We start from the raw sequence: 22,252 nt of genomic DNA, 5'->3' as shown, positions 1-22,252 counted from the left end.
GTTCCACAGGTCTGTGCTTTTGTACTGACCAATAAAGCATCATCACTGTAGTGGGGAGGTGAAGGCTCAGCAGAGAGCGGACGCCCGATGTTGATTATCCCGCCTGTCAATGAGACATTGGAGGGACGACGCCTCCTCACCCCGCTGCAGTTGTTGGGGATCTTAAAGGCACAGCGCTTGTGGTAATTCAGACCACAACCTGGAGAAAAGGATAGTGTCTCTTTTTAAAATTTTACCTCAGCCATAATGTTCTCATGATTTCATCTTATGGGAGTAGGATATTTTACCTTCACATTTAAGTCCTTGGCGTACAAGTCCCCACAGCATTTCCCCACAGTGGTCGCAGAAGGCTGGAGCTCGGTACGAATGGACAAACAGGCAGTGTGGACGAATCTGGAAGTCCTCTACTGTGGCTGAAGCTGTAGAAAATTATAAGATATAAATGAATTCCAACTACAAGTTTTTGTGTCTGTCAAGTAAGGTTATATGTGTACTAGGGGGTTGATGCACTTAAAAGAGTTGTAGTTGCATTTATTGAAAATTGAAAAAAGTTTAAGTGTAAGTAATAACATAGAAGTATAGAAGGGTCAGCTGAAATGTAAATCTAAAATAAAAGCAATGACTTGAGCTTAAATTTCAGGTAAAGTGTAGTGATGGGATTTCCGGATTTTTTTAGAGAACCGGCTCTTTCGGCTCCCAACTGGCTCTTCAGGTTGTTTTGTTGCTTTAATTTATTTATTATTGACAACAATATAAAATTATTCACAAAAGGAATTACTAATGTAAAAAAAAGTGGTTTTATTTATATATGTTTATATATAAATATATGCGGTGGCCCCCAGAGACAAAACACGTACAAACTCCAAAGCACATTTCTAGCGTTAACTGAACTTCAAAACAGAGCTACCTAGATCACTTAAATTACACAATTGAAAGCATATGCGTATTGTTTGTGTATTTATACACAAGCACTCATATGTATTCACATAATTTAAAAAAATTTTAAATTTTTGTTACTACCACATACCAAATCCGGTCGTTGGTACTTCCTGGCTTGTGTGGCCACTAGGTAACAAAGCTCAACACTGCCCCTAGCATCCTGGAGCACTTCTGTTGTGTTTTGGAGTTTGTACGTGCTTCGGAGTTTTTACGTGTTTTGGAGTTTTTACATGTTTTGAAGTTTTGTGCTTTGTCTCGAGGGGCCACCGTAAATATACTTTTATTTATTCACTCCAAATAAAATTTAATAAATAAATCATATAATACAAAAACCAACTATTTACATTTCAACTTTAACTATTTAAATTTTCAGCTTTTTCCTTTTAAACAAGTTTAAAGTGAAACAACACAAAACACTGCAAACCACAACACAATTAAATATAAATATGAAAAAATATGAAAACAAAAAGAAGATGCACATTCTCTGTCATATGGGCCTGCATGAATAAACTTTCTGAATCCTTTATCATCCGCAACTGAAAATATTTGCGGATGATTACTATACCTTTCTAATGTGACGTTGTTGTCCCTGGCTCTCTCTCTCTCTCTCTCTCTCCCTCCCGCTCTGTTCCTGTGCTATTGCGAGTGTAACTACCGCCCCTCCCCCCTCTGCCCAGCGCAAAGCACAAGGCTGGCGTGCGGAGTGAAGCGGGAAAAAAGTGTGTGTGAGAGAGAGGGTGAGAGAAAGGAAAAAAAAAAACCCATGGCTCCCAATAAGGAGTCGGCTCGTGTTGTCCACGTCAAAGTGTCGGCTCTAGAGCCGTTTCGTTCCCTATCACCAGTAAAGTGTAAACATGAAAAAAACTTTAGGGCAGCTGGTGCTCAGGAGGTGGCAAAAGTTGTTCACTATTCAGAAGATCGGTGGTTTTAGTCCCTGACACTTACAGTGCACACATCAAATTGTCCTTAGGCAAGTAGAACCTCAAATTGCACTTGTGAGGGTAACACATTACACACTAATGAATGGCTGTACATATGCATCAGAAATCATATTACAAAAGTTTTTCAAATATTTGCAAAACAAAAACATTACGTGAAATGTAAACGCTTAAGAAACTGAAATGTCAGTACACACTGTACTTTCATATTTGTGTTGAACTGTTTCAGTTAAAAATAAAGGTTAAAAGAAAGAATAAATATATTCTTTCTTAAACATTGTTTACTTCTTTGTGTATTAACTAAGGAAGTAAAAGTGGCAGTTAAAAAAAGAACTGCAGATAAACCTGGAGATTCATTAAAACATGGGTTAAGAGTCACTTGAAAACATATAACACAACATAAAATGTAAAACTCGGAGAAGTGGAAAAGTGAAGACAAATGGTGTGTGAATGCACTGAAATTAATGGGGTTTAATCATAAGAAGCTGAAATGTGAGCTGGACTGTACACTGTTACATCACCTGAAATCCATTTTCATATGTCAGCTATGAAGTTTGCAGTTGAAGAGAAAGTGTCACTTCAAATGAAGGATAAGCATAATTTTTTAAAGGGATTCAAATCAAGGAAAACTGAAAGTGAAAAATAAGAACATTCCAACATAATAGCAATCCTGAATGTTAGACTTTTAATCACTGCTGACAAACCAATCTGTGGCACCATATTTTCCTCCACATTTTCCAGTGTTTCTCCATGCTTTTAATTTTATTTCAGAGATGAGCAGCTGCTTATCTGGGGTGACTGGGCTCTTGGCCACAGCAGCCATCTGAGCCCAAATATCCTCCAGCTGTTTTGACAAAAACCCAGTTGGGTGTACAGGCAGTGCCGGTAACCCCTGCTGTGACACTCGTAATGTCAAACAAAGAATCAGTTTTTGCTGTTTTTATAATATCACAAAAAAAAAAAAAAAAAGACAATGAAAACAGGGGCAAAGTGAATGGGATTTCTGGTAGAAACAGCTACTGACTCTGCAGCTTTACATTTAAAGTTTTTAAATAGAAAGCATTAAAGCTCACTTTGTACTACAGTCATTGGCACCAAACTATTGATTCAGACTTAGAGCTGGCATGTGTAGCTCCAAAGGAGTTTGGTAGTAATTCAAAAAAGAAATTAAAACAGAGCGCAATTTAAGGAATGCAAACTTTAGTCAGTAGCTGCTGAGTCTACAAACAGCCAACTTTGGCCAATCAGCTCAACATAAGAACTAGAAAAATGTAATTGTAATATTTACAACTTGTTTTTGCCTATTTATTGGATTAAATATGTGGGTGAGAAATGTGAAAAGAAAGTCTCAGAAATAAAGAAAAAAGAAATACTGAGAAAAGATAAACCAGATAAACCAGAAACATTTACCACTCAGATTTTATTTTATTTTACTTTTGTACTTCTGTCAAAGCTTCATGGGTAACTGAGATTACCCATGAACTGAGATTAATAGTTACTTATAGTTTAGACTCCATTAAATTTCTTGTTTCTTTGATTTCTTTTGACATCTGATATTTTTTATTTGAGAAAAAGACAGGCCACATTTCTAAAGCTTGTTTCATGCTAGACCTTATTCACATATCTTCACATTAAACCTTTTTTTAAGGATTGAGTGGGTGTGTAAAGCCTGTGCTTGATTAACATTTCCCATTACACCTGTTAGGGTGGGAAAATGTTTATCGTTATTTAGATTGTTAACGCCTGTTGGCTCAGAGAGTATAGGAACTTTGACATTTTCGTATTAGATTGTATTTTACAAAAAGTTAACACATATTTTTGAAACTTGTTATACAAGTCAGATTCCCAACTAAGAAAATAAAAATTTCCTGTAAATAACGTAGTTGATAAAATAGATATTTATTTATTCTAGATGTGTCAAATTAATATGATAATAATAGCGTTGCATTTGCCACACTGACTGGGAAAAAAAAGAATACATTTAAACCTAGAAACACTGAGGCAGTCAATGTGACCCAGATAGAAATCCATGTAAAACGCTGGGTTTAACATGCACCCCTGATAGTGTAGCAAAACATGATATAACAGGAGCCATAAGTAAATATATAGGAGGCTGTGGTAAAAGATGAAAAAAACGTAGCCAACCTAATTGTGTCTTCTTGCTTGACTTTCTCAATGTTTGTACAAACCGAATTCAACAAATTCCTACTTTAAGTTGATGAGATAATAGGTATTATGGTGTTATCATAGTAAACTCCAATAATCTATTTTCTAATCTGTTGTCTATTAGTTTTAATACTATCAGTGTAAATTGGCAGCAAATCAGAACCAATTATGAAATTATCTTTTTTTTTCTACATTATTAACACACTGCATACAAATTTTCAATACTGCCAGTGCATGGGTTTGGATATATCATGCATTCTGTCTGCTGAGACTGATTCAGTCAGATGTAGTTCTGTAAGAAAATTATTGTTGAAATGTGCCACATATATGTTATATGTAATAACCTTACTTATTGTTTATCAATTGATTTGCTTTTTTTCTGCCTGAATTCTTTCTAAAAATGTTGTGAATTTGAGAAAGGAGTAAACATGGAGGATGCTTGTAAAGATGAAGTGCATCAAACACACCTAATTGATTACATGATGACGAATACATAGAGGAAGAAGGCACATTTTGTAGAGCATTGGATGCTTCTCCTGTATAGGGGTGTGGGTGGATGTAGAGTTGGAGACAAGGGTGTTGGGATCCTGACTTGAATGGCCTGACTAAAGCAGATTTTGTTCAAAATTCCAAAATATGACAGGACACTTAACCACATACATCTGTCAGCACCTCTTCAAAGGACTTTCCTGTAAAGACAGTCTGCCAAGGTGATCCATCTCCCAGAGAAAGTGTGTAGGAACTGAACTGGCTTGTAATGGCTGGCAACAGGTGCTGATTATACAGATATAGGTGGAGTAGCATTAGTACCGATGTGAGTGTTCAACCTGTTTGTACTGCAGGACAGTCAGATCTGTCAGACCTAAGACTACGGATGGAAGTGAACCAAATCTAAATGGAAAAGGTGACTCATGGTTTTCACACGGTTTTCTAACACATTTTGAGTTAAGCCACCTTTGCCTGCAGTCTGATCAAGAAGTGAGTTGTCAATTAACAATTTCACCAAAGATCTGTTCTCTGATCACTTCCTTTTCCCCATGCTGTTAAATTTACATCGTTCAACATTTCAGCGTCACTACAATTGTCCAATAATCAACCTTCCTGGGTTCCCAGAGCCAGTTGGTTTCCACTCCATGCTGTTTCTAATTCATTGTGATCTGTCGCTCCTTTACACCAGCTCCTCCTCATCCATGTTGTCTAGAACATCTCATCCAAACTCTCCATGAACCATCTGCTTACTCTGCTACACTGCCACCAACGTTTAGTGTCGGGGGAGGGGGCCCACTTACTATGGTGTCTCCATAATGTTGCTTCTCCTTGGCGTAATTGCCAAAAATACTTGGATGTCAGAGCTTACTCTTTTCTCCCAAATTATTTCACCTTGATGAAAATCATAACTGCTGTAATGCAAACTTTTGCTAGTAGGAGTTAGTTAAAGGAACTGTGTGGCTCACTGAGATTTTTCGGGATAACAGTGGAGCTAAAAGGAATAGTCAGTATCAGGTTCTGATACACACACACATTTGTTAGTAGATACTTGGAGCGCCACATGGGATTTGTTGGAAAAAAAGGAAAACTACAGAATATATTCAACTAGCCGGAGATAGAGGAAGAGAGAAGAAGGGAGGGAGATAAACAGAACAACAGAGACAAAGACTAATGAATGGGTTGTTAGTGGGTATTTTGTAAATGTTTTGGAGGTAGGAGAGGCTCTTAGTGGGCACAGATGGACTGAATGTCTTTTAAGTTGGCCAGCAGGCTTGGCAAGGCAGGATGGGTAGTTTATGGTACACAGTTTTCGGTCATTTTCTTTCTTTTTCTCTCTCTCTCTCTCTCTCTGCATGTATTTCCGATTCTCTATCGCCTTTTCGTTTTCGTTTACATACACACACATTAACACACCCACACACACAACCCCGCACACACACACACACACACACACGCACTCGGCCTGTGTCGCGGTCCTCCAGTAGAATACAGCTCTGATTAGACATTCTGCTGTAGGAAATTACCTCCATTTATTCAAATTATTGTTTATGGCTTTTGTTTGGAGGGCCAACATACGTTTGGATGTGTGAACAAGCTCCCAAACTGTTATTATATGCTTCAGAAAATGACTTATGTGCATGTGTGTGCATGTATTTGTGTGTTTGAGTGAGGTTTCCTAGGTAGCCCTTGTTTGGATATAAACGCCTGTGTTTATGGCTGTGTGGTAGAATTAGGAGTGCTCGTTGCTAACTTGTTATCCTACAACTAGAAAACAAACACTGCAGGGGAAGAAAGTGTAGACCAGCGGCGGTGGCATAAGCAGGTGCGGTGTGTTAAGTTTACTTTCATGTGTTTGCTTTCATATGTCAAAATAGGCTGTATGTACAGTAAAATAAACATTTCAGCACCCTGCAAATAAAACAAATAAATAAATAAAAAAGACGTGGAGACATTTCATTCAATAACGTTTGCTGGTGCTGTGTTCTACTTTTGATGCTGTTACTGCTCACAGAAGAAATATGTCATGAAAATGACCCAGGAATGTTTTGCCTGCTAAGAGTCAACATGACAAGATATTAATTAGCAAGCAGCTAAAAAACTGCTCTTATCTGTAGCAATAAGAGCTGCTTTTCACAGTTTCAAAACCTGAAAGGCCGGCAGGCTCCAGGTAAGGCAGAAAACCCGGCTCATGATTGTTGCAACTGTTCAAGGATTAGAGACTGAAAATGCCGGCTCCTACAGGTCAGCAGAAATGTCTGAACTGTTGTACGTGCCAGCATGTGATAGCACAGTGAGCATTTTCATTCATTTTCTTTCCACACTTGGCTCCATGCAACTTTGTAAACATACCAAAAATTAATCAAGTGGAAAGATTACAGTTTTCACACACTGGAAAAAAATCCAGCACATATTACAGATGCGCAATTACAAGGGGACATAACAGGATTTCCATGAAGTGATCTATTAATAGCAGCTATACTGAAAATGGTCCAGATGTCCACGAGAAGCTGATGTGGAATGAAAGATGAGCCAGATTGAAATCAGAAAAAAAATGTAATGACTTACAGTATTATAGGTCCTTGAATGTACCATGACTTGGCAAGTTAAGAAAATAATTTAAAAAAATGTGAAACAGCTTTACCACAAATGCAGCTAAATGCTGGACAATAAGCTTAAGTGTCTGGGTGGACAACTATGGAGATCTTGCTCACCAAGCTTTAGAGCTTTTGTTTACTGTAGATTAATATAATGGACAAACATAATGGTACCATTATATTAAAAGAACAGTTACTCCCTGTTCTGTGACCTGGTATGAAACACAGTTCCTTAGGCTTGAACTATGGCACGACTGGGGGCTAATTTTGGGTTAGATGTGAGGTCATTTAAGGTTTTTTGCTTCGCTTCGTGTACCACCCAAGCCTTTATTATTGTTTTAGTCCACCCCTGCTTACTATATGACAGAACATGCATTCTGTTGGAGTTTGCATCTCTGTTTTGTGTTAATTTCCTGTTTGTTTCCACCACATTTTCAGCTGTTGCTGAGACTGGCACGGAGCTGTTAACAAATGTGTTTTTAACTGAGTGGCAGCATCCTGACGGAGGAGGAGAGAGAGACAAGTTAAAGAGGACTGAGTCAGAGAAGAGGAAGGTACGAAGGATTAGTCAAACATGTAGGGTGTTGTAAACAAGATGGAAAATACCAGGCGTGAATGCTAAAAGATACAAAAAGAAAATGATTATTTCACATCATTAGTGCTTAATTCAGCTGGCAACTTTCGGTGCTTCCGTGTCTTTAAATGCTTGAATGTCATCTGTTGCGTGTATGTATTTGTTACACTTTAGGACCTTTTCCAGTTCCAATTTATTATTTTCAGCTGAACTGCATGTCACCAAGCTTTAGAGCTTTTGTTGTAACTGACACTTTCAGCACCTAAAGTTCTTTCATTGCTTCTGTTTCAGCAAGCAGTTCTTTTGTGTCAGTCCTTTAAATCTGGTACAATTATAACACAATAATTTACCAGTGAAATGGATATTACACTACACTACAAGTATTAAAGCTAATTTACACAAGCCCTACTCTGAAAAACTGTCCCAGAGTTAACACTGTCTGTGAAGCTGGATTTAAAAGGTAAATGTTTAAAGTTTCCGTTTTTCAGCCCATGTCTAGCGGCATGTTGTGTGAGTACAAAGTGTGATTTCCCTGGTTGGTTGGCTGGTTGCTGCTAATAGACTTACTTTCTTTTATGCTAGCTAACTAGTGACAGAAGTGATAATTCAATGCAAAACAAGGAAAATAAAACTAAAAAGCAGTCTAAGGGGGTCACTGGTACTCGGTGTTGGGTAAGTTACTTTAAATAAGTAACTTAGTTACATTACTAGTTACTTCTATCAAAAGTAACTCCGTTACTTCAAGTTACTCGTTACTTTCAAAGTAACTAGTTACTAGGGAAAGTAAATTTGGTTTTACTCAGAATTCTCTTGTTAATGTGTTGCTTCCATAACTTTGCCAGTCTTCTAGCTTGCTTACTTGCCACAAGTGCACTGTGCCAGCTACCAATAGAAAGAAAAAAATAATGTGCATATTTCTACGAGAGAAATCCCACGCCTGGACCATCATTGACCGCTGCCATGATTCTAGCCTACGTCACAGCATGATGTGCGCTTTTTACATCCAACACAAAAACTGCAGTCGTGGTGCTTTGATTGTACTCAGAACTCGGAAATTCTGCCTTCCGAATAGGAAGATGTAGGTAACACCAGACTGAAGATGAGCTGCATACAGGGCTGGTTTGGGACAGAAAATTGGCCCGGGCATTTTGACCATTATAGCAAAAATCATAAAGCCTTTGAATGAAAACAAATGCTGTTGTGACAGTGATGTACACTGTTTTGATGGTATATATGTATCAATCTATCAATCGTTTGTTATAAGATTCAGATAATTATTTTTTAAAAGCTAGACATTTTAAATGAGAATAAGAAAGAAAAGTATTTCTTTGTGCCCCCCTCTCCCTGTTAATGCCCTACTTGGCCCCCCTGGCAAAACTTTGCTAGATCCGGCCCTGCACAGTTACCAGCTGTCAGCTACGTAAAAAAGGATCCTGGGGTTATTTGTCTCTCAGAAACAGATCATAACTTCCCTTCAACTCATTCATGTCACCTAAAAGGTAAACCTGTTTCTCCATCACCTGTTCAGCTCTGATGATTCAGTACGGACATCTCCTGGTTTCATCTTCATGTTTCCCTCTCACCAGATATCCAAACCGACATCATGACCAGCAGCTTTTACAGCTGTGGCTCCAGCAAACATCAGCTGATAGTAGAAATTCAAATTCAAATTCAAATTCAAATTTTATTTGTCACGTACACAGTCATACACAGTACGATATGTAGTGAAATGCTTGGACAACTGCTCGTGACCTAAAGAAAACAAAAAAGGAAAAGGCTATGAATAAGATAGGAAATAAATATGAAAAATTAAAAAGGGTAAATTTAACTAGGAAGGAATAAAATATAAATTAAGGTTAAAAATGAAATAACTGTACAACACAAATTAGAATGAAGGGTAAATTTAACTGGGAGAATAAGATAAAATATATAAATTAAAGTTGAAAATAAAATAACTGTACAACAAAATACACAATATAGAACTATATAAGAATGTATGAAGAAATATAAATAAATATATACACAATAACAGCAGCGTGATTTAAGTAATGAAGTGAAAACAATGTCCAGAATGTCCAGTGTGTGTGTAAGAACTATATGTGTGGGTCAGTACTGTGTGGTGGTGTGATTGAGAGACCGTATCGCCTGCGGGAAGAAGCTCCTCCTCAGTCTCTCTGTGTTGGTCTTCAGGGAGCGGAATCGCTTTCCTGACCTCAACAGAGAGAACAGTCTGTTGTTGGGATGGCTGAGGTCCTTCACGATCTTCCTGGCCTTGGTCCAGCACCGCCTGCTGTAGATTCAGTGCAGGTCAGGGAGCTCGGAGCGGATGGTGCGCTCAGCTGACCGCACAACCCTCTGTAGAGCTCGTCTGTCCTGCATGGTGCTGTTCCCGAACCAGGTTAAGATGTTTCCCGTCAGGATGCTCTCTATGGTGCAGGAGTAAAAGTTCCTGAGCACCTTGGAGGGCAGTTGGAAGTCTCTCAAGCGTCTGAGGTGGTAGAGACGCTGACGGGCCTTTTTCACCACGGTGTTGATGTGACAGGACCATGACAGGTCCTGCGTGATGTGAACTCCGAGGTATTTGAAGCTGTCCACTCTCTCCACTGGGCACTCGTGATGACAGGGGTCTGGTAGTTCCTCTCCTGCTTAGTGCTGAAGTCCACTATCAACTCCTTTGTCTTACTGACGTTTAGAAGGAGGTTGTTCCTCTGGCACCAGTTCTCCAGATTCCTAATCTCCTTCAGGTAGGCCGTCTTGTTGTTATCAGAGATCAGGCCCACCACGACGGTGTCGTCAGCAAACTTGATGATGGTGGTGGAGCTGGTAGTGGCCACACAGTCATATGTGTACAAAGAGTACAGCAGGGGGCTCAGAACACACCCCTGGGGGGCTCCAGTGCTGAGAGTGGTGGAGGCTGAGACATGTCCGCCCATCCTTACTGCCTGTGGTCTGCCAGTTAGGAAGTTGGAGATCCACTGACACATAGATGAGCTGAGTCCCAGATGCTCCAGCTTGGTGGTGAGTGTGGAGGGAATTATGGTGTTAAATGCAGAGCTGTAGTCTATGAAGAGCATTTTAACATAATTCCCCCTTCTAGTGTCCAAGTGAGTGAGTGATGTGTGGAGGAGATGAGAGATGGCATCGTCTGTGGAACGATTTGGACGGTAAGCAAACTGTAGTGGGTCCAGTGTGTCTGGTAGTGAAGAAATGATGAAGTCTCTGACCAGGCGTTCAAAGCACTTCATCACTACTGAGGTGAGGGCTACAGGGCGATAGTCATTGAGAGAAGCAGGGTGGGGTTTCTTCGGGACAGGAACAATGATGGACTCTTTGAAGCATGTGGGGATCACCGACTGAGATAAAGAGATGTTGAATATCTCAGTGAACACAGGAGCTAGCTGGTATGCGCAGTCTCTTAGGATACGACCTGGGATGCCGTCTGGGCCTGCTGCTTTCCTGGTGTTCACTCTCTTGAAGGCTCTCCTTACTTCATGCTCGGAGATGACGAGCACGTTTCCGGTGCTGGCAGTATCTTCCTGTCTGCAGCCGTTAGCGCCGCTAACACTAGCATCGTTGGAGTCCTTAGCTGCAGCCTCGAAGCAAGCATAGAAAGTGTTCAGCTCGTCTGCCAGAGTCACGGCCGCGTTCGTCATACCGGTTGTTGGTGCTTTATAGTCCGTTATTGTCCTTAGTCCCCGCCACAGGCTCCTAGAGTCACTCTGTTGGAGTTGTGACTCTAGTTTCCTCCCGTAGCGCTGCTTCGCCTCTTTCACCGCCCTCCGCACGTTATATGACGCGGCTTTGTACGGGTCCATGTCCCCCGTCATGAGTCCCGTGTTGTAGGCAGCGGTGCGGGATCTCAGAGCGTCGCGGATGGTTTTATCCACCCACGGCTTCTGGTTGGGAAACGTTGTGATAGTCTTTGTCTCCACGGTATCATCCGCTAGTTTCCCGATGAATCCCACAACCGCTTCCGTAAACACGTTGACATCATCATCGGAGCTGTTTCTGAACATGCCCCAGTCTGCGTCATCGAGTGCGTCCTGTAACGCGGCCACCGATTGATCTGTCCAGCGCGCGACCTTCCTCTGAACCGGAACTTCCTATTTCAGCCTTTGTTTGTATTTTGGGATGAGGAAGATGGCGGCGTGATCAGATTTGCCAAAAGGAGGGCGGGATTGTGCCTTGTAGCTGTCCTTGACCGTAGTGTAGCAGTGGTCCAGTGTCCTTTCACCTCTGGTGGGGCAGGTGATGTGTTGATAAAAGTTCGGCGCTGCGCGTTTGAGGTTGGCGCTATTAAAGTCCCCCGTCACAATAAGCGCAGCGTCCCGGTGTTGTGTCTGGTGCTGTGTGAGTGCCTCATGCAGCTCGCATAAGGCGGTGACCGTGTCCGCTTGTGGTGGAATATAAACGGCACTTACAATGACCGATGTAAATTCCCGAGGTAGATAAAAAGGACGACACATGATGGACAGTAGTTCCAGATTTGGTGTGCAGGAGCGTGTGAGAGGAACAACGTTCGCACTGTTGCACCAGTTGTTGTTCACCATTAAACACACGCCGCCTCCCCTTGACTTCCCCGAGTCCCGTGTCCTCTCCATGCGGTGAACCGAGAAGAACTCGGCCGGCTGGATGGCGTGGTCCGGCACCGCTGGGTTCAGCCATGTCTCGGTGAAGCAGAGGAGATTGCAGTCCCGAATGAATATTAAATAAATTCTAACAACAGCTGATCAAGCTTAAACGTGCTGCTATTGTTTAACCCGACATCTGCTGGTTTCCTCTTTCTGGCGCAAAGTGGGCGATAAACAAGTGAGCCGATCAGCTGATCATTGATCAGTTTTCATAATTGAAGTAGAAACAGGAGAGGGGAGGGGAGGGGAGAGAATGAGAGAAGAAGAGGCAGATGTGCAGCTCCAGCTTTGTGTCTTTTTCATTGTAGCTGAAGTCCGGGACAAACTGTGTTCCTTTTCACCTCAATACGAAACGCGTAATATTTTCTCTGAATACGAGACGATTCTGTTTTTTATGGGACGGTTGGCAACTCTAATAATTAACCTTATGAACAAAATAAAGTTCGACGGCTCATCATTAACATCATAGCACCCACCCAGCTGTATAGAAACTCCATCATGCTAGCTAGTACGCAGTACGGAAAAAGTCAGCACAACGAAAATAACCTCCACCTAAACTTGGTTTATATCTGACCCAAATAGACTGCAGGTCCTAACTTCTTACCTGAAGTTCAGTTCACACTCGGACCGATGGCCGCCTCGGGTCTCTCATCCACCTGCTGGCCTCCACCACTTGCTAATGTTACTGAATCTGTGGAAGCTCCGCGATAGCGGGGGAGCTGGCCCCAGGGAGGGGTCACCTGCCCCTCCCTTCCTTCCCTCCCCATCTCCAGCTGCCTCCCTCTCCCCGCTCCACCACAACCACCCACACATGCAGGGCCTTGGAGTAGGGGTGTGTCACCAGGGTGCAGAGGAGGCTACCACCCCCCCTGTCCCCTTCTGGCTGCCTCTGCCTCAATTTTATCCCACAACTTAGACATTCACATTACTCACACTCTCATTACACATACATATAGGATCTTGGGGGTGGGCACGATACACGGAGTCCAAATTACCATCAGGGTGTACACCTCACCCCTGGCGTCGTTGCCCACCTCTCAATTTTAAATACACGTAGACATTGAGGGCTAGCAGGAGTGACTATGCGCTTACCTGCTGCTCTCTGGCAGGTAGCTCCATGCCCTCCTGGGTTTTAATTGCACCTTAGAACACACATGCATCAACACTACAATGAGCGGGTGGAGGGAGGTTTGGAGTCTTCTCTCACCCCCGTTCTCTGCGGCCTGCTGGAGCGGGGGGGCTAGGAGGAGTTGGCCGTCCGACTGCGGTCTGGAGTGTGGGGCCTCCCTGCTGCTGCGGAGTCGGGGCGGTCTGCCTCTCCCCACCGCAGGGAAAAGGGTAACACCACCTGGGTCCGGGTGCAGTTCCCCCCTCCAGGGGCAAGGGTACCTAGACCCGTTTCGTAGAGTACACTTGGGGAGTGTGATCGTGTGTACAGCGTCTCTTTATGTCTGTCTCCACGTTGGTTGAGTGTGGAGTAAGTGCATATGAGAGCATGAGGGTGTGAATGGATGTTTGTATATGTGCGTGCCTGTATTTCTGTGTCTATATGTCAGGTTGGGTATCAGACGCCACCTCTCTGGGGACATCTCAGGCCCTCCAAGGTTTGGAGGCCTATCTCCACCCACCACCACTTCCCCTGCCAGTGGCGGACTCCCTCAGGTGTCGGTGCGTTGGTGGTTCTTTGTGTCTGGGGGTGGGCGTCCGGGTACACACCGGCTCACTCCTTGGCGGCCGCTTATCGGGGCCTGGAGCCTGGGGCTCGCTCGGGCCACTTCGGAGGTGGGGTGCCCCCGGCCTCTCGGCCTGGGGCTCGGTCACTCAGGCACAGCCGGCTGCCGGCGGAGCTCACGGGCGCGTCACTGCAACTCCCCCTGGCTTCTGCTCCGCGGCTGCTGAGTGAGCCCTCATCTGGGACTCTCCTCAGCTCTTACTGGGACAGTGGCGCGGCTGCCCCTCTGTTGGTCTTCCTTGGTCTCTTGTGTTCTGGGGGCCTCTGGATGTCTGGAGTTTTGATCTCCTCCATACCTGCTTCATACCCTGGAGGACGGGGCTGTGGCTCCCCACACTCCCTAGCAGATCGTTACATGGAGAAACCTTTGGAATGCAAGCATGCTGATCCACACAGGTATGCACACAGGTGTACACACGGGTATTCACAGACGCGGACTACAGCTTTCTTGGCTGCTGCCTCAAAGCACATTGTGCGCTGTCTATCTTGCGTGCTGCACAATATCGTTTATTATTTAGTATCTACTGATATCTACTGCTAGCTAGTTTATTGTGATGGTGCTGTTTTTTTATTATGTTGCTCTTTGTTGTTTGCTTTCTCTTCTGTTTTTTTTCTCCATACAGGTGACCCAGGTGTTTGGTTTTTTTTGTTTGTTTGTTTTTTTCTTTCTCCCCCCCCTTCTCACCATCTCTTCTCCCCTTTGGTTTTCTTTCTCTCCCTCTCTTTCTTTCATTCTCTCTCCCTGTCCTATCCCCCAGTCATGTCTGTCCCGTTTGTAGCAACTGAAAATAAAATAAATTCATAATTATAATAAAGGTCAATCAAATGGACCAATATGGCAAGGCCATGATGATCCACTTGGTAAAATAAATCCGCTTGGCATCTTTCTTGGCCTTAAGACAACAATTCTGATGGCTAAAGATCCAAACGGGACACACACAAAAAAAAAAAAAAAAAAGAGAAAGGACCCCAAAGAGATGTGAGAAAAGATGCAAAAGCGACCACAAACAGTTTTTTTATATGCTAGTTTAGGATTTTTTTCATTTTCACTTTTACATTCAGTAACCTGCTGATAAACAGCAGGTGCAAAATCAGGGTTTCTTTTTAAATAGAAAAAAAAAAAAAAAAAAAAAAAAGCTCCGCGATAGCCACCACCCAAAGTAACGAATAACGACCCTATCTAAATCCCAATAACGATTAACACGTTCCTGATTTTGGCATAATAACTAGTTACCGTGCTCGTTACCACAATAATAATGTAGTTACTGTAACGCGTTACTTAATAACGTGTTAGTCCCAACACTGCTGGTACTTGCCCGTGCTGCAATGAGTTTTATATTAAAAAACAATGCCATACTGTCCACCCTCACTCTGTCCCTTAAACAGTAAGTGATCCTTCATTGTTGGCTAGCAGCATTGAAATGGCACAATCTACCTGTTAGCCACAAGTACTGTGTGGAGAGGAGCCTGTTTAAGTCAGATGCTTTTGTAGTTCACCAGACCGACCACAGATCCCAGTGGCACAATCAGCTGGCCACTAACTATAAAGAGATCGCTTCTCAGACAAATATATTTTCTCACTTTGCATCGATCCTTTAAACTGCTTCCATATTGCTGCCAGGGTAGGATATTATCCTTGGAAGCATGTTTGATTTCCTTCTTGTCCATGCCCCTTTAAAAAGACTGACCCTAAATGACACAACTGTTGCCTGCAGGTGATTTATGCTGTAAGGTAAAGGCCCTACAATAATACAGACAAAAACAGTCAACAATCATATGACACCCTATAAGCAAGCTTTGGTGACTGTAGGAAGGAAAAACTCCAGGGGAACAGGAAGAAGCTCCGGCAGAACCAGGCCATTTGGGGCAATCTGCTGCCAAAAGTTGGGGATCATGGGAGGAAGACAGAACAAAGCTTGAGATGAATAATAATTAATGATTAAATGTAGAGTGGTGTAAAAACACATATTGAGTGAAAAAGGTAAGAGAGAAACACTCTTGGGAAGCCTCCGCAGCCTACACCTATTGCAACGTAACTTAGTAATGTATCTTTATCAAAAAGGAAACTTAAAACCTAATCTTAAAATACTCAGAATACTGATGCTAAGACTGATGGGGAATACTTTTCCACAGAATAAGTTTTTTTTTTTTTAAATTCCCATCCATTCCATCCATTTCTTTCCCCCCCCCCACTTACCAGTCATGACAACAGCAGGCTAATCATAGAAGCTGAGACTTCCTTCCTCCTACACATCTCCAGGTTATCTGGGGAAATGGTGACACATTCCCATCCCAGCTAAGAGATCTAATCTCTCTAGTGAATCCTGGGTCTATCTCAGGGTTTCCTTCCGGTAGGATACCTAAACCCTCAACGAGAATGTACCCTGGAAGAATAACATGCAGACTCCCACCTAAAAACCAGCAGTTTCCGACTTTGATTGATAACATAAGAAAAAAAAACCCTATGTGACAGTGGAGAGCATATTTAATTACTTATTACATTTTTTTATAGATGTTCCTTCAAGATAAATCACAACCATGGATGAAAAATGGGAAAGGGGGAAAACACTTCCAGTAGGGAGCTAGTCGCCAATCTTACCTTGATAGCCAAAAACTATTTGAACCTGCTCCCAACTGTTAACAGATTGTGGTGCCAGTCATGGATTTGCATTCATTTTTTACAGTGTAGATTTGATTTTTTTTTTTCATTTCTTTTCTTTCTCTGTTACTTTCTCTATGTTTGTCTTGTTTAACTTTGGATGCCATTTTTTCAGTGCATACATTTCCTCTATTACAATGTTGCTAACACCTGTTTTGCACTTCTTTGGCTTTTTGGGGGTTTTTTTATCTTCAAAAGTTTGTGCACATATAGTATGCTAAGTACAGTTTTATAGTACACAATATATAATTTGTTATCACCATTAAAATATATTCAAATGTTAAAGAGAAGCTAAAATTGTAGACAAAGAGAAAAATGTAAACATATTAATTAAAGCAAACACACACAAATGTAGACAAACGATATGCAAATGTTCACACATACTACAGTTGATGGTGAAAGAAAGGCAGGAAATTAGGGAGAAGCAGCTGTCGGGCCATTAGCATAGCATCGTGTGAACACCTGAGTCCTGAGCTGGATGGCAGCCAGAAAGACAAGCCTAATAAAGAATTCTCCAAAATGAGATAATCATTACACACATCTGGACATTTTTTAATTCATTTCAGGCAACCAGATTACACTAACAGTACATGCTGTTGTTGTTGAACATAGAGCTTCTTTTTTTGCTGTTGTTCTTTTTAATAAGGCAAATGTGTGTGTGTGTGTGTGTGTGTGTGTGTGTGTGTGTGTGTGTGTGTGTGTGTGTGTGTGTGTGTGTGTGTGTGTGTGTGAGATAGATTATTTTGGAGACATAGTACAATACATATGTTTCCACAGGTACACTATGGGATGTCAGTTTCCCTGTGGGGCACACAAACATTTCCCCAAAGAGAGACTAAGTTACACAGTCTGAGTAAGAGAAGTTGGGAAAACGAACACATGTAGCTCTAGGTTATCGGCAGGTTAGAATAGCTTTCAGTTAAGATTACAGTTACAGCATGGTGACATCTAGGTTAGAAGAGAATGACTGATGCCAAGGCAGCTTTAATATGACATGAGTTATTGTTAATCTCTGGCTCTTTTCCACAGTGTGTCTTTTGTCCCATCTTCCTCCCCTCACCCCCACCATGCCGGTAGATGTCTGCCCCTCCCTGGTTGTGTCAGAGGTTTCTTCTTGTTAAAGGGGAGTTTTTCCTTCCCACTGTCACCAAGTGCTTGCTCAGAATTGGTTGTCTGATTGTTGGAGTTTCTTCTGTAGTATATAAATAAAGAGGGCATGTCCACACTAATATGTTTTTGTTTGAAATCGCATCTTTTTCTCTACGTCTTGGCCTTCCGTCCACACAGACGGCGTTTTCGGTCAAGGAAAATGCAGCGCATTGAAAACGCTCTCCAAAGTGGATACATTTGAAAACGCCGTTTTCGTGTCGCAGTGTGGACAGCAACCCCGGAGCCTTTTCGAAAACGATGACATATTTTAGTCATGTGATGCAGTCATGAGACCAATTAAACTAAGATAGCGGAGGGCATTATACAGCAGTTGTTTTGTTTGCTCTCAATTTTGACAGCCCTATTAAAGATTAATATCAGTCTGTACATGCTCCAGATAGCTTTTCTTCAAATTATTTAATTCTCACTCGCTTTTGCAACTTTGTACTTTTGTGTTACTCGCAGCAACAACTCCACTTCGTTCTTAGTCCATTTAAAACACTCTGTGCTTTTCCTCAAAGTTTTGCAGCGACGTTTCAAAGAGCCAGAAAGTAAATAAACAGCAGACAGAAATGAGGCAGGTCGAATCGTCTTGCGCTTCACACATGCGCAGTACTGGAATGTAAACTTTTTCGGCTGTTTCAATGTGGACGCACAACTCTGTGAAATTGACTAAAACGATAATGTGGAAGCGGAGTGTTTTCAGACGAAAACGCTGTTTTCAAATTTATCCGGGCTAGTGTGGACTTGGCTGCATTCGATTTGATTCTCCAACTCTGGTGTGATGGTAGAAGCACTGTGTTACATAAATTCTAGAAACATTTCATTATAGCGTAAAGCTGATTAAAATTTGTGTTGATTTGTGGTAACCCTTCAATGTTTGGGCCATGAGCTTCTAGTTGGATGTGCTCAGAAAACAGCCAGTGATCTTGTTCCTTACCGCATGACGTAAATATTGCCATCATATAATACAGAGTGACTGTTACATGGGACAAAATTCCCAGGGGTACAGTCATTTATCTGTCTGTCCTAAGCTCATTGTTACCGTGCTCACATGACTCTTAAGCTCCTTCACACTTATAATTTTATAATGATAAAAAACATGTTTTCTGGAACAATAACAGAAGACTTTAAGGCTGGAGAAAAACTAAAGCTACGAAGGAAACAAGTACAGAGCACGGATTCAGTTTATTTTTTGTACATCAGTGGTCTGACATGGGTACCCCTCCTTGCTTTTACCTGACAGTATGGCTTCCACCAAGTCACCCTCCTGGATCTGAGAAGCAGAGCGCAGTAGCTGCAGCACGTTGTCTGATGTAGGATCATGACGGAATAGGAGGATCTTCTCGTACATCCCATAGAAGCCGCACTCTGGTAACTAACAGAGACAGAAAGGCATATTATCTCAGCAAAATCTGTATTTCAAAAAAAAGTTATGTTAGTTGTAACTACGTCTTTTTCATAATTGCTAATATGGGGATTTGTTGATCGTATAACCATTCTTTATCATAGTTTTGAGTAACTTTGTAGTCATTGCATATCTGCATTTGGTCTAGTATGTCCACTTTTTCTCTTTATGACAGTTTTCTGTTATTTTCTCCTTATGGTCATTTCATGTGGGTATTTTGTGTCTCTGTACGAGCTTTTTATCTGTGCACAATCGGTTCCTGCACAAAGCTGTGAATCAGGACAATGTCATCAGTTGACTGCTCTGAAAATAAAAACATTTTACACACAGACTTTTAAAATAGCATGAGCCTGTCTTTCTACTGCGATCACGTCAAAGTAAATTCAAATTTGAGAGAGCTGATGAAAAGAGACAAAAAAATGAAGAGTAGTGACGCAGAGAAAGAGAAGAGCTTTGATCTCTACCAACAGATTAATAATAGACTGAGATTATCATCAGAAGGAGATGGACAGACCGATCTCACCAAATAAATTAACACAAATACAATGATGTTGTAAATTTGCAGAGACAGAACTCTATCAAAGATATTCATGTTCCTAGTTGTGTTATGATGATATAATAACAAACAGCAGCCTGATAGTCCTCCTACTATCTGACGGTAAATTTGATTCAAATCTACTACTTTTAATTCAAACTGCTACATTTTTGACATGCTTCCATTTCAGGAATACAAAAACTGTATTAAAGCTGCATATATTATATTATATCAACATCATCTATTACTGGACAACAATGTTACTTTTATTTTGAAAGTTTAGTTTCTGCTAACTATCGTCTCTTTTACATATCATGTGACGTTGTGGTAGTGATGGATGGCATTCGGCTGTTTCCATTGTCAGCTCAAACTCCAACTGTACTGCCTTAAAGTGCTATTCCCACTAACTGTACTGCTACCAGTTCTGCTGGAAACCATGCAGGCCATGAAATTGAAAAAATTAATAATAATAATAATAATTAATAATAAAATAAATAAAAAGGACCAAAGCAACGAGAGACTAGGGGCACAAAGGTATGAGTAAGAGATGCAAAGTAACCACAGAGAAACACACAACAAAGTGGAATAGATATGAAACCCAACTCTAGAATCTGTAGCTGTTCTTTCTATTTCAGTCTTTGGTTCCTCTCTGGTGGGTGGGGGGCAATTCACAGGTCTGTGCCCAGGGACTATCTGTCTCATAATCACTGGATACAGAAGACGATAACACTGCAGGAGAAGTTTCAGATGTTTCACTTAAATCGCTAAAAGTGTTGGAGTTGCCAAAGTGCTAAAAGGTGTTAAAATCAGTAAGACTTCAAGCCTCGACTCTACATGGAGTTGTCACTTTAAAAACACAAACAGAAGATTAATTGCTCAAACTAGTCCCCACAAAGACAGGTGTATGTGAGCAAACGCACAAACGCAGCCGAGTGTAACCACAGGAAGTTAAAGGTGCAGTTCGCTGTTATGTTAAAGATCGATGAGGCACTGCTGAAAGGAGCAACACATTGACCAAGTGTAGAACACCACTGAGATTGTTATCGACCACAAAAACACACAAACACTCTTCCACGGTAGAAGAAGACACACACACCATAGCATACATGAAAACAAAGATTTATATCAAACTTCTATTTTTTTTTTTACATATGTCACTTCCATTGCTACATATATGTGGTCAGACCAAATCACATTTTTTTAAGATACCACAGCACTGAAATGTGATTGAAAGCATCCATTTTTTCCAGTTATGTGGTTAGGAAGTCATTGTTTTCTTTCTTTCTCCTTATAAATTATAAAATTATGAATTCAGCATATGTATAAGAATTCCCCACGAGTGCCATACACCTTGGTATTCATTTTCTTCTACTCTTGGATCTGTCTGGTAATCAGAAAACTGAATATTTGATGTACAACGTGGAAGTTTTACTGGAGTAACCTACAGTTAGTGTGTCACTGCAGCTACAGCTATTTTTCTGCCTTTTCTTTCTGGCTCCTTCATGATCAGAAACTTGTCTGTGTGAGCAAATATCAGAGAAGGACAGACACTGTATATTTGTGTGTTTTTTGTGCACTAGATTTTGAGTAGCAGTGACAGTAAGGATTTGGCAATGGTATGAACTCCTTATCCATATTTACATTTTGGGAGTGAAAATAAAGTCACACAGCGGCACTACTACCTTGGTAAGTAATGTTAGTTTTTGTTTTTTCTAAATAAGCTCTAAAAATACTGGAAAGTTGTGTCCCCCTGATTTTACTCTGAAATGTCCACCTATGGTGGAGGTTATGGGAGTACAGAGAAGTTACTGTCATTCCCAGAAAAACACTCTGATATGGACATGGTCATGCGCTCAGGCGCTGCTGTTAACATGAGCCTCAGTCTATAGAGTGACTCAGAGTATGTCAAAACAATATCGGCGCACCATTACAGCAGCAGCAGCGGTCAGAATGAATAAAGGTGGGGAGGATTCCCTGCATTCATATCATTTACACCAAATTATCCAGTTTTGATGAGCCACTGCCCTCAGTATCTTCTTCTTGGCCGAGTGTGTTCTTCTTCTACAGCAGTCCATCTTTAGTGTCCCTTGTACCTGAATTACTGTTAACATTCTAGTCATTATTGTTTGACTTCTGCCATCAACAAGATATTTTGCCCACATTAGCATCACTCCTTGAAGCTGAAATGCAAGAATTAGCAGTTTCTGTCACCCTAAATGATGAATTTCAAGGACAGCAGTAGGAGAGAGGAGGGTGAGGAGAGGAAACAGAGAGGAAAGAAGTTGAAAATGAGGTACATAAGAGCAAGAACATAATAGAACAAAAAAAGTGGAGACGCTTTATCATACTGCCCTGAACCTTCCTTTCGATCAGCACGCTTGCATCATTATGTGTGTGTGGTGTCACCATAGCAGCAGTGTCGCCGTTGTTGTCATGGC

General features: G+C 41.5%; 1 protein-coding gene across 1 annotated transcript in view; it reads right to left on the bottom strand.

Annotated features, from left to right (window-relative positions):
- The window catches only part of prkd1 (protein kinase D1), a 77,364-nt gene that overhangs the window by 40,497 nt on the left and 14,615 nt on the right, over nucleotides 1-22,252 (bottom strand). Inside the window, exons 2-4 of the mRNA XM_040042215.1 lie at nucleotides 19,111-19,249; nucleotides 288-419; nucleotides 30-199 (exon numbers count right to left, since the gene is read on the bottom strand). Coding sequence (XP_039898149.1) covers nucleotides 30-199; nucleotides 288-419; nucleotides 19,111-19,249 — 441 coding nt within the window. The remainder of the gene's footprint in view (nucleotides 1-29; nucleotides 200-287; nucleotides 420-19,110; nucleotides 19,250-22,252) is intronic.

Source organism: Simochromis diagramma, unplaced genomic scaffold (assembly GCF_900408965.1).
Source record: "Simochromis diagramma unplaced genomic scaffold, fSimDia1.1 OVJJ01000304.1, whole genome shotgun sequence".
Taxonomy (NCBI): domain Eukaryota; kingdom Metazoa; phylum Chordata; class Actinopteri; order Cichliformes; family Cichlidae; genus Simochromis; species Simochromis diagramma.
Note: the sequence above shows the minus strand (reverse complement) of the source record. Positions and strands in the feature narration are given on the sequence as shown.